This window comes from Rissa tridactyla, chromosome 4, assembly GCF_028500815.1.
Source record: "Rissa tridactyla isolate bRisTri1 chromosome 4, bRisTri1.patW.cur.20221130, whole genome shotgun sequence".
Taxonomy (NCBI): Eukaryota; Metazoa; Chordata; class Aves; order Charadriiformes; family Laridae; genus Rissa; species Rissa tridactyla.
In genome coordinates this window covers 87,405,356-87,416,719 of record NC_071469.1, presented here as the reverse complement: position 1 = coordinate 87,416,719, position 11,364 = coordinate 87,405,356, and the positions used below count along the sequence as shown (strand labels likewise).

General features: G+C 37.6%; 1 protein-coding gene across 1 annotated transcript; it reads right to left on the bottom strand.

Moving 5' to 3' along the window:
- Positions 1 to 662: 662 nt before the first annotated feature.
- LOC128909326 (hypoxanthine-guanine phosphoribosyltransferase-like) lies at positions 663 to 9,617 on the bottom strand. The gene is made up of 9 exons (XM_054200870.1): positions 9,600 to 9,617; positions 6,186 to 6,292; positions 5,303 to 5,486; positions 4,305 to 4,367; positions 3,749 to 3,766; positions 3,457 to 3,539; positions 2,403 to 2,449; positions 1,671 to 1,747; positions 663 to 710 (listed from the first exon to the last, which is right to left on the bottom strand). Exons 1-9 carry the CDS (start codon positions 9,615 to 9,617, stop codon positions 663 to 665), a joined length of 645 nt encoding a protein of 214 aa, XP_054056845.1.
- Between the last annotated feature and the right edge of the window lie 1,747 nt (positions 9,618 to 11,364).

Sequence of the window (11,364 nt, the reverse complement as noted above, 5' to 3'; positions counted from 1 at the left end):
CATCCAGTTTTAACAGCTAGTGATCAGTGTTACCCGCAGTTAAAGTGACCCCACAATGGTACAATCAGCACGCGATTCCTCAAAAAACCAAGATACCATCCCTCAGGTTACATGGAATGTATAAGAACTAATCTCGGTATAGTTACCTTAATATTTACTTTTTTTTCATTGCATTAAGCTAAAGAACTGAATGTCTTTTCCATGTGGTATGTGCTTTGTACAGTTTGCTTAACCTCAAGTCCTTGAAAGCTTATTCAGCCTATTTGTTACTTAAAGTACACGTACATATATTTACACACAAGCTCACATGTAAAAGTGCAGTTTATATACGTTATGTATAATGTGTTACTTCATATAGTAAATTAAAACACAAGCATAATTACGTACACATGTCTGTGTCCTGGCTGTGTCCCTGGTGATTGCAGCAGAATATAATATCAATTTTATGGCCAGTGTTCTGTTCAGGTTTCACTGAAACTTGGACAGAACTTGTTCACCTTTAAGCTATTTTACATAATCATTCTAGGAAAAATTATATAAAATACTAGCTTTAGAAAATGTTGTAGTTTCTGTGAAAAGAGCACAATTAGTAGATTACTGCTTATTATTTATCCGCACAGCTGTACATGCCACTGAACTATAGTTCCAGAAAACTGGTGCGATCAGATCCTATATTTCTCTTTGGCTTTCTCTTTCAGAATGCAGATGTGCTAAAAATGAAATAAAAAAATACAACTTTAGTCCATCTTTCCCTTCAGAGAAAATGCAAGAGTGATTTTCAGTCATATTCCTAGCATTGTAAGGAAGGCACACCAGAATAGTAATCTTTGTGAGTTTGGTTGCAAGTTTACTACTTGCAGTAAAGTTGAGATGTTAAGATTGCTTCCAAGCTCATCTGTAATTTATACTTTTGTATATTCTGAAGAGGTCGGGTTTGTTCAATGGCTGTATCCTTCTTTATATTGCTTTGCAATAGCATAGATCCAGTATGTGTCTTCAACAGAACTGGTTTGTCTTTTTAATAAGACTTTCAAGTGAAAAACTTTTCCACTTAACCAGATTTAAGAAAGTACTTTTGAAAACTTAGGAGGGAAAAAAAGATCTCTTTCTATCAATTATACTCTTTCCAAGTCTACTAGTCAGTGCAGCCTAAAGAGACTGTAAAGGAACAAAGGAAAAGAAGATCTTAATGGACATGTTATAGAGTATGGGAAAAACCTTGACATACAGGCCACACACAGCCATCTTAAAGAACTGTCTAGAAAGCAGCAACACAGGATTTCACCAAGACAGACAAATGTCAAATAAAAACCAAATTACAAGTTACTTTCTTTTCAGATGGGGCCAGCAAATTGTATGCTGCCAACCATCCTGGAGGATTCAGAATATCGTACAGCATGGCTGGGCCGCGAGACTTGTAGAGTAGATTCATAAAAAGGTAAGGCGTAAACAAGTTTTCTGCATTTACATTGAATTAACAGCTTGGCATATTAATAATGGAAGTGGCCTTCCATTAATACTGGAATAATGGCCCTTTTAATGGAAGTTTCTAGTCAAATTTGAAGTTTTATTAATTGTTGAGGAGCTCCTAGTATAAGCTAATTTTATTGCTGGTTACCTGTGGTAACAGTCATATATGTAACAATTGAGGCACAGATGTATGTACTTACATTTAAATCTCTGAAGTATTCATTATAATCAAGAGCATATCCAACCACAAATTTATCTGGAACTTCAAAGCCTATATCTGTAACAAAATACAAGTCTTTTTATTCTTGGATGGTGTAAATAGCTTTTAAGTACACAGTTTGTATTCAACACATGCTTCAGCTATTTAAGGGTAATACCTAACAAATACATTGTCTTGCTTTCAAAGTACTTAGCATGCTTCTTTAAGAATCAGAGCTGTAAATCGATGACAAAGGTTAGAATCTATACCATCCCTATCAGTTAGTAATACAATCAAAGTGTTAAGAGAATGTATTTTAAGAACAAAATAATTATTTAAAACCTACTTATGAGGTAGTTGTGAGAGAGGGAGACAAGGAGTGAGATTTTACTTGTGTAAAAGTAGATGCACTGCATTTCCAGTGTGAAAACAAGGCAAGTTTAATGCAGAGTCAAAACAAATGCCTTTTAGGGTCAAAGCCAAACAATACAATGTTAAGGTTTGATTCTGTTATCTGGTAACAAGTAACCAAACCTGCGGGAAACAGACCAACCAGGGGGAAAAAAAAGGTGGTGGTTGTGAGGTTTCAGCAGTTGTCAGTTTACAAGTTTTTATGTAGTTTCTCCCCATTTCTCTTGGCCTTCCTGAAACTTATATGCCAGTTTTCAGACTTACTGCATGAAGTGAAATTATGAAATCGTGTTCAGTACATTCAGAAAAACGCAATACTTACAGTCTGGTCTGTAACCTGGACTTCGATGTGTCCTTTTAACGAGCAGACTGTAAGGCAGAGCAGAGAAGGTTGTGTTTTTAAAAACATATCTTGCTTTAAGCTGTATACTTCACTTCTCACACCCCTTCCCATAAGCTTCTACAATCATGCAGTTAAACAATGAGATTATTGTAACAGAAAGAAGTAGTGTTCAGCCTTATAATTGAGGATGAAGTGAAGGCTGTAATCTAGGATCATTCTGAAGGCCCAAATGACTCTATTGTTTTACACTTACTTCTCTTCAATTCTATATCCCAAATCACTGTCTTTTCATGTAGCAAAGTATCAGCAAACTAGAATAGCACAGACAGGTAAGAAGAGGACAAGCTGTGCAGTGTCACCACGATTTCTTCCACAAAGTCATATCCATTCCTGTTTTTCCTGTGCACTTCTGAAGAAACTGAGAACCTCCTGAACAGGAGGTTCATACGAGGAGCATAACTGATACATAAAACAAAAAGTGTATTTTCAAAGCATCGTGTTTACTTGACAGAGACAGGGATATTCCAAAAAAATTCCTTTTAGAGATCATCTAAAAGCAGATCAAGAAGTCATCTTGCAAGGGCTGACAAACTCTTAGATTCTAGAAATCTGTATGACCTGAAAACCTGTATTATTGAGGATATTAAGAAAAATTCCGAGTGTTGTCCTTATAGTATTGGGGCAACTGAGAAGGTGTCGGTAAACCTATGGAAAAAGCTAAATTTCCTTCAAACCTATGGAGGTAAGAATCAGGGAATCCATCAGAGTTTATGGATTACACAAAAAGATCCAGGAAACCTTTTCTATTCATTTTAACAATGAAGGTGGTAGGGCATATGTACATTTGCCAGTTTAATTAATACATATTTTTTCACCAGCTGGATAAGGGTTGCTTCCTGCTTTTCCTTCTTGCCCCAGACTTCAAACCAAACAAAAAACAAATACCCACCAGCATACAGTGACCAGCATCACCTAAATGATTTTGCTTTATCTTCTCGTTACAATACATTAGTAAGTGGCTGTATCACTATACCTCACAACTTTTACCATCTTTGGATCGTTGTCTTTTAGTTTCGAAAGTAGCGCTTTCATTGTTCTACCAGTCTCAATAACGTCCTGAAAGAGATAAATAAATTATCCTCTGAGTCTGAAAGAAAAAACAGTTTGTCAGTGAACTAATTTAAAGCATAAAACCCAGTCAGCAATCGTGGGAGCCCAGTGACATAATTAATAGCTGGTTTTGTATGCAATAGGTATTAATTTGCAAAATGGGGAGAAAATAAGTCCATGTCGTTCCCTCCCCCCACACTCCAATCTTTACTTACCTCTACAACTAACACATTCTGGAAAAGATCATGTAGGGAGAGAAAGAAAAGAAAATATTTACATGGCAACATTCACTGAATTATAAACTGGAAAAGTTTGCGCTCCAAATTTCAGTTACAAGTTGATTTTCAAAGGAGCTTGTCACTTAACTACTTAGATTATTTTAGTGCTTTCTGAAGTCTTTCTGTAAGTATTTATGGAAACAAAATATTGTGAGAAAGCAACCTATGTCATGTTTTATATGTTATTCTATGTATAGCAATAGCATTCTAGAACCATACTGTGTGAGTCAGTTTAAGATGGTTCATTTCTGGGGGCAGTGGGATAAAAATGTGGAATAGGATCGGTACTGATTGCGTTAAGTTTCCATTGAGATCAGTGGGAATTACTCACTGTTTCAAAGCATGGCATTTTAAACCAGTGTTAAGTGGCTGTAAAATCAAAAATCTTAATATTCAAAATGTAGTATCAAAGTCTTAATAAAGATGGACTTCCTGGAAGATACAGGTAAGAACTGTTCTTTCCCCTTGAAAAGCTGAAAATGCTATTTCATACCTTCCCATTTAGTGTAGACAGTTCCTCGCCAACAATACTGATTTTTTCTGTAGGTGAACCATTCTAGAAGGAGAAAGAAGAGAGGGAAGTCACATAAAACATGCTCAAAAGTGTTATCTTGTATGTGTATGAATGGTGGGCTGCTCTTGCTTTTTGCCTATCAACTTGCAACTTTACACAGCACTCCTTCAGTAAAACAGCTTTTAAGCAGCTGAGAGCAAGAGCAGAGAGTGAAGTATCTGTGTAGACAGATGTTTGCACAGAACAAGAGTACATCCATATTCATGGAACAGACACCTTTGCTTCCAGCTATTTTTGTTACCACACATTTGTTTTAGAATTCCATGAAAAATTTATAGGATGTTGTAAACTGTTGTATTTAGCATGGGGTAAATTTTGGTTAGTGCACAGAGCTCTAACCTTCAAGCAGGGGAGAAGATAAAACAGAAAAAAAAATAGCCTAAGTTGTTGCTTTGCAGTAGTTAGCTCAGGCCAGCTACAGTTGGTTCAGGCATGAAAACGTGTCTCACCAATATTATCTATAGGAATGAAAAATAATGCAGAGAGAGACAATAAGCAAGTGTCTGATGCTAAGCTCCTCTCCATACTCCCTCCCACCAAAGGGTGCCATGGTAAAGACAGAGTAGAACTTGTATGGAAGCTTTGGGCTGGAGAGGAGGATGTTGGACACCTCACCCTGGCTTCGTCATGTTAAGTGTTTTGCTATATGTTCATTCCAGTGAATATACAATATCCATCTGATCTTTGGGGTGGATCAGTAAATCAGTTGCTTTTCAATATGTAGTCAATTGAGTTGCTTTCACAGAATCACAGAATGGTAGGGGTTGGAAGGGACCTCTGGAGATCATCTAGTCCAACCCTCTTTGAAGAGGTTATATGCATAAACTCAATTTTGGTGGGGTTTTCATGTAAACTACCAGTATTCAATTTCAATCTATGGAGACAGTCAATTTTCCAAAGAAAACAAAATTACTTACGCAGTAGCTTTTTATTCTAACAAAATCCACAGTAATAGGCACAGATTTATCACCATTTTGGTTTAGTGCTTTTATATGGTCCAGCAAATCAGCAAAGAATTTATAGCCTCCTTTAAGCACACAAAGTGCAACAATGTGGTGGCTTCCTATATCTTGCATGATATCTCTAGCCAAACGTTCTGTCCTGGAAGGAAAAAAAAAAACACAACAAATCCTGTAAAGTATTTTGTAAATCATATTTGTTTGTCCATATATTAAGCAATGCCGAGGTTAATCTGATATTGCTGTTAGGTCTTTGTAACCAGAAAATTGTGACCACAGGAAGACGTAGGAAAGTTAGTTACAAGATGATGCCTACTCCTCCGGACATAGAATCATAGAATGGTTTGAATTGGAAGGGACCTTAAAGATCATCTAGTTCCAACCCCCCTGCCTTAGGCAGGGACACCTCCCACCAGACCAGGTTGCTCAAAGCCTCATCCAGCCTGGCCTTGAACACCTTCAGGGACAGGGCATCCACAGGTTCCCTGGGCAACCTGCTCCAGTGTCTCACCACCCTCAGAGTAAAGAATTTCTTCCTAATATCTAATCTAAATATACCGTCTTTCAGTTCAAAACATACTTTTGATTTAATCCATATCTCTAAACAATGCAGGATAGGAAAGCTTACAGATATTTGAGATAACATGGAAACTTAATTGAGGTTGTAGAGGAATCCTCTCCGTAAAACTCCTCTTGTATTAAAGTCCAGAACACAAGTGTTATAGCTGCAGCGTTTCCACGTTTCTCATGGGCTATGCAGGGTAGGGCCTCAGGCTTTCTATTTGGAGGGAAATGGATCGTTGGCATCACTATCACTAGTCTTTGTTGTTTACCCTGGTACCTGTCCAGGATGAGTCCATGAGGAATGAAGACTGTTTCTAAATCTTCTTCATAATGCTTAGGAATGCAAAATAGATTTTTGTTGTAGCCACTTTCTTCATCTCTTATCTGCAAGTGAAAGGGAAATAGCTCCAAGAGTAAAGACAGAGCCATACAGGAAAAAAAACTTCCAGTCTCCGATAATGCGGAGAAAGACTCCTTTCCCCACCCCAACACCCCCAAAATGTGTCAAAATGAAAATATGAGAGTTTTTGAACTTTCTGATAGAACATTTCACGATCTGTCCGACTATTTAGGAGCTACTGTGCTTGTCTGAGATGTGAATGGCTAGAGAACTACTTTGCCCCAGTAATTACATGAGAAATTCTCAACCACCATCGACTCATAAAAAACACCCAAAACAACAGCAAAACCCCTTCTTGTATTCTCCATTTCCTCTTCTGCAGAGCACAGTAGCTTGCTCGTGTGGTAGACAAGTAAAAATTAAAATTTCAGGCAAGTAGATTGGGATTACAGCTTGATCTCCAGTAAGCAGGTGACTTTGGGATGATGCATGCCCTTGACCATCATTTTCCATTGTGCAAAAGAGAAAACTCTGTCTCCTAAGTGTGAATTCACAACTGAACTTTTGACAGAGGTAAGTGCCTGTCTCAGAGGACAGGGGAGATGACTTACCCCAAAGGAGAAGCTTTGAGAAGGTAGTGGGAAGAGGAGAAACTGCAGAGGGTGCCCACGGGTGGGAACCAGAGACCTGCTGTGCTGCAGTTCAGCCCTGCTAGCAGATTGCTCCTCTGGTTGGGGATGGGGTGGGAGAGGCCATAGCTACTTCCCACAGATCAGGGCCTTAACCCTTTTGCCATCAGTCTTTAGAATTACAATTCTTTTTTCAACATGCTGGCTCCAGGCTGTTGCACTCAGAGGTGTCTGGATGTCTAGTTACATATTCTCCATTTGGGCTTCTCTTATGACTAGCCTTTTGGTCCCAAGCAGATCTGTGTCTTTGGATTCTACCACCCTTCAAGACCATAATGGATGCTTTGGTCTTGGTTCATTTATGAAATGGTTGTACAAGAGCGGGCAAGAAAAAATGTAATGAGGTAGAAACAATTGTGAATAAGAGGGCTAATATGCAAGTATTAGAAATAAGTTTAGAAAAACCTCAAATTGAAAGTGAGATTTTGTCACATCTAATATTATCCTGTTATTGTTAAATATACAGAACTAATTGAAAGAAAAATTCGAAGCTGGCTCAAAGCTTCATTAGTGGACAATAGGTGAACTCCACACCGGTTGCATTCAACAGAACTCAATACAGTGGCTTGCTAACAGGCAGCACAGAGCTATGAATTAGGCAGGAATATCATAAAGTACTGCTAACAAACAAGTTAACACCTGCACCTCTTTAGACAGATGAATTGTTTTTAATTCTCCTTTTTTGGCATAGGAGAGATGCTTAGGAAGAAAGGAAAAAATGGACTGTAGGGAACAGAAGTAGGTTATTACTTGCAAAACTCAAAGCAGCCACAAAAATGAGATAACCAATCACTGCAGTTTATTTTAAATTGGTCACAAATAGCCTGCTTCCTTTAAAGATACAACTAGAGAGACAGGTGTTAACAAGAATTTCAAAAAACAGATAATTACAGTACAAGCCAATGCATGTAGAATCTCATCCTGGCTGAACTAACCGTATTCTGCAAAATCTCAATTCTGCAAAATTACTAGGCCTTGATGTTCCAAGTTAGACTTACAGAATAGCCTTGCAGTTGAACACTGTTTAGAGTGTCATCAGTACTATTTTGCCTGGTTTAGTTACTGTTTTCTTCGTGGCTGAAGTCAGCAAAGCGAAAGCTTAGGTGAAGGATTGCTTTTAAATTAAGTTTCTTTCGTGCTTTATTAATCTTGGAAGAGATACTGGCAGTTACACTGGTATCAGCTGTAGATGAGGCTAGACAGTAGCATCTATGAGCAGGCTTTTATGTAGTGCAGAACTGCTTATTGCTGTTTGAGTTATTATATTAGCCCAGTTGGCCAGTTTGAAATGGGCTAATTTATGCCTGTGTGAGGTTGCTAGTGGTGACAGACAGAATACACATACAGGATATGGGAGTCTGTCAACAAGAAGCAGTGAGGATAGGACATAATTAGAAGCACTGGTCAAAGTTACAAGCCTCTTTATTTGAGAGTACTGGAACATACAAGCATCATTTTCATTTGGAGTACAGAAAAAGCACCTTTAAGGATAGTCACTGACATGATAAACAGTTTAAAAAGTGCTGTAGGGTGAGTTGTTTATTTTGTTGTTGGGCTTTGGGTTGTTCGGGGTTTTTTTGCAAGATCACCATCTCTATTGTACTCTGCATAGCTGCAGCTTAAATGCAGTTACTACACTACATGCAATTTGAGCAGGTTTTTTTTTACCCAATCATGATACTTATTGCCATATTTAATGGACTTCAGCCTTACAGTTTGCTTTTGCAGTTATAATTTGAGCTTTCATCTGCACAGCAAGTTAAAGTTCATACCTGTTGCCAATGAATTTAGCTTCCTGCTGCATTTGATGAGAAGCATCACAACTGGATCAGCTCAAGTGAAGGATGAGCTTTGTCCGTGTTAATGTAACTATTGAATAAAGCTAATCTTGAAGCATACAGGTGTGCATAGTGATTACTGCTTATTGCTACTCACACAGTGCAGTTTAGTACCTTTTATTTGGTTAACAACTATGCTTATTGAGACTATTTTGTGCAAACAATATCTGCTTCATTAATATCTTGTTTGTTGCTATGTGTGAAGCATTTTTTAAGGTCTGCTGAAAGGTTCATGAACAGAACCTTCATGATTGCATCAGTTGGAGCACAACATCACCATAGCAACATGCTGCATATACCTTACAGGCTCATAAAAGCATTTTTATTGTGGCACATGCTAAATAATACAGCAACATCTCATTATAATAAAGCAATCTACTAAACTATCACACAAAGTCATTAAATTTTTAAATCATGAGCTTATAACTTGAGGAATTAGTTGTTTAATTTAGATTCGGTCTCATCTGTTGTTCATTTACTGATGTAGGTTTCTGAGGCTAAGGGGGAAAAACAAAATGAACTACAACAATTTTGTACAATAAAGAGATTCATAAATAAGTATTGTTTCATCAGCACAGAATGAAAGAATATGAATATATTAAAGTCAAATAAATAATGTTGTAAGTTTGTAAAAAAAAGAAGAGTCTATTAAGATGCCTCTGTTCTGAAAGCCAGTATTTCTCCTGAGTAAATGTAAGAAACAAGGCCTTTCATTAGTCAGTATTTCTAATGTTCTACTATTTTTGCTGAAGCTAACCTCTTCCCCCATGCCTAAGGCTCCCTTCAATCAAATAACCAAATATGAGTACATTATGCTTTCTTACCTGCAGTCCATGAGCCATAATCTTACTTTGAACTATGCTATCGGAGTATGAGTTGGTATTATTAGTGCAGTTTGTCTTGCTCTATTTTCATCTTGCAGTCAGATCACGACCTGCTTCTAAAAGGTCAAATTGCCATCCTTCCTACAGGAAGGATTACTTCCGTCTACTAATGCACTGACATCAGAATCCCAGGTTCTTACTTGATCAGATTAACCAGAAATAAAATAGGCACGAGCCCTGCTGCAACCAGTCAGAGAAAAAGATATGGGGAATGAGGGAGATGCAAAAAAGAAGCTCATGAATCAAAAGTGTGAAGGACTAGCTAGGTAGGGTAGTGGTTTTTTAATTGGAAACACAAATCAGGTATTTGCTTGTAGCAGGTGGTATAGGTGTAGTAGGTATTATATGCCAGTTTCTTACACAATATTTGCACATCCATTGTTGTGATAAAGTCCACATCTTTTCAAAATCCTTGTGCTAGCTTGCTGTCAAAAAATCAGTGTGTGAATAAACAAAGCCGCATTTTTGAAGATAACTTGAAGCAGAGGTCTGCAGCTGTTGAGACACGGTGAACCCTGTCTGACATTCTTCCAGGTCATCCTTTCATAAAATGAGGGGGTGATAGTTCCACTAACATTTAAAATCAAATTGTGCTGACATTCACTGTAATCGGATTATTTTAGTGTACCAAACTGCAATATTATCTGGGATTAACATGAAAGTCTTAGATTTCTGAAAATTAATCCTACTAACGAAATAAGCTATAGCCATCTTGCATACAACACGCTACAGAATGTTGTTACCAGACTGTGTACATTTTATTAATTCAACTAGTTTAGTATTTTCTTCGGGAGAAGGCAGATTAATGAAAGAAGATTTTTAACATTTTTTGTAGTCTTACAGATGCTCTTCAGATCATGGCTGATAACACTTGGGATAATGCAGAAATGTTCTTTCAAGCGAATTAATGGGTATATCCACAACTTTCAGGGGTATGTTAAATAGTAGTACTATTTGGGAGCTGTTAATGCCTTGAGGCTACTTGGTCCCTATTTTATGCAGTTAGCAATACCTTCCTTCTATTAATTCCCTATCATATTCCTAACCTTACATATGTGAGCTCCCTATCTTGTGAAAAGCCTTGCTTTTCTAATTCCTAGTGTAAAGCACTCCTTTCTAGCTGGCAGTAACTTGTGTTCAAAACCTGGAGTATTTTCTCAACAAAATCCTCCTTTGAAAGCAAGCATTAACAAAAACCATACATGTAAACAGTGGTGGCTATTGCTTGAGCAGAGATACTCTCCTTCCTTATTCTCAGCTGCCAAAAGGGAGGTGAACAGCAGCACTGCTGAGGAACTCATGCAAACATACATTGCTTTTATAAGTGCTTGTTGAGAAAAGTGAGAGAAAGAAAAGGGGGGAACTCCCAGACTAGTTTGTGTGTTTCCCTTCTCATGAGCATTTCAACCCAGTGTAATTTAGCTGCCCTGAAAGGATGTTGGTGCTCTAGAGAGCCCTGAGAGGATGATGCCATGAAAGAATACTAAGTGCTGCAATATTGCTCATACTGATTGCCTGTGTATCACACCTACAGTTTTATATGACTAGATCTAGGATTTAAATATTTTTTTTCTAATTATTTGCAGGACAAAAAGACACATAGGTTTCACATTTGTTTGTTGATTCTCATGTAGTTCTTCACGCTTAAACAGAATTTAGTGTAGTTTTGCTAAAATCAACAGTTTCAGTAAAATTACTTGTTTTA

Coding starts and splice junctions, on each gene's coding strand:
- LOC128909326 (XM_054200870.1), bottom strand. Junction 5,487..6,185: donor CATGGACTCATCCTGGACAG/GTACCAGGGTAA, acceptor TTTTCCTTCCAG/GACAGAACGTTTGGCTAGAG. Junction 4,368..5,302: donor TTAGAATAAAAAGCTACTGC/GTAAGTAATTTT, acceptor TTCTCCTTCTAG/AATGGTTCACCTACAGAAAA.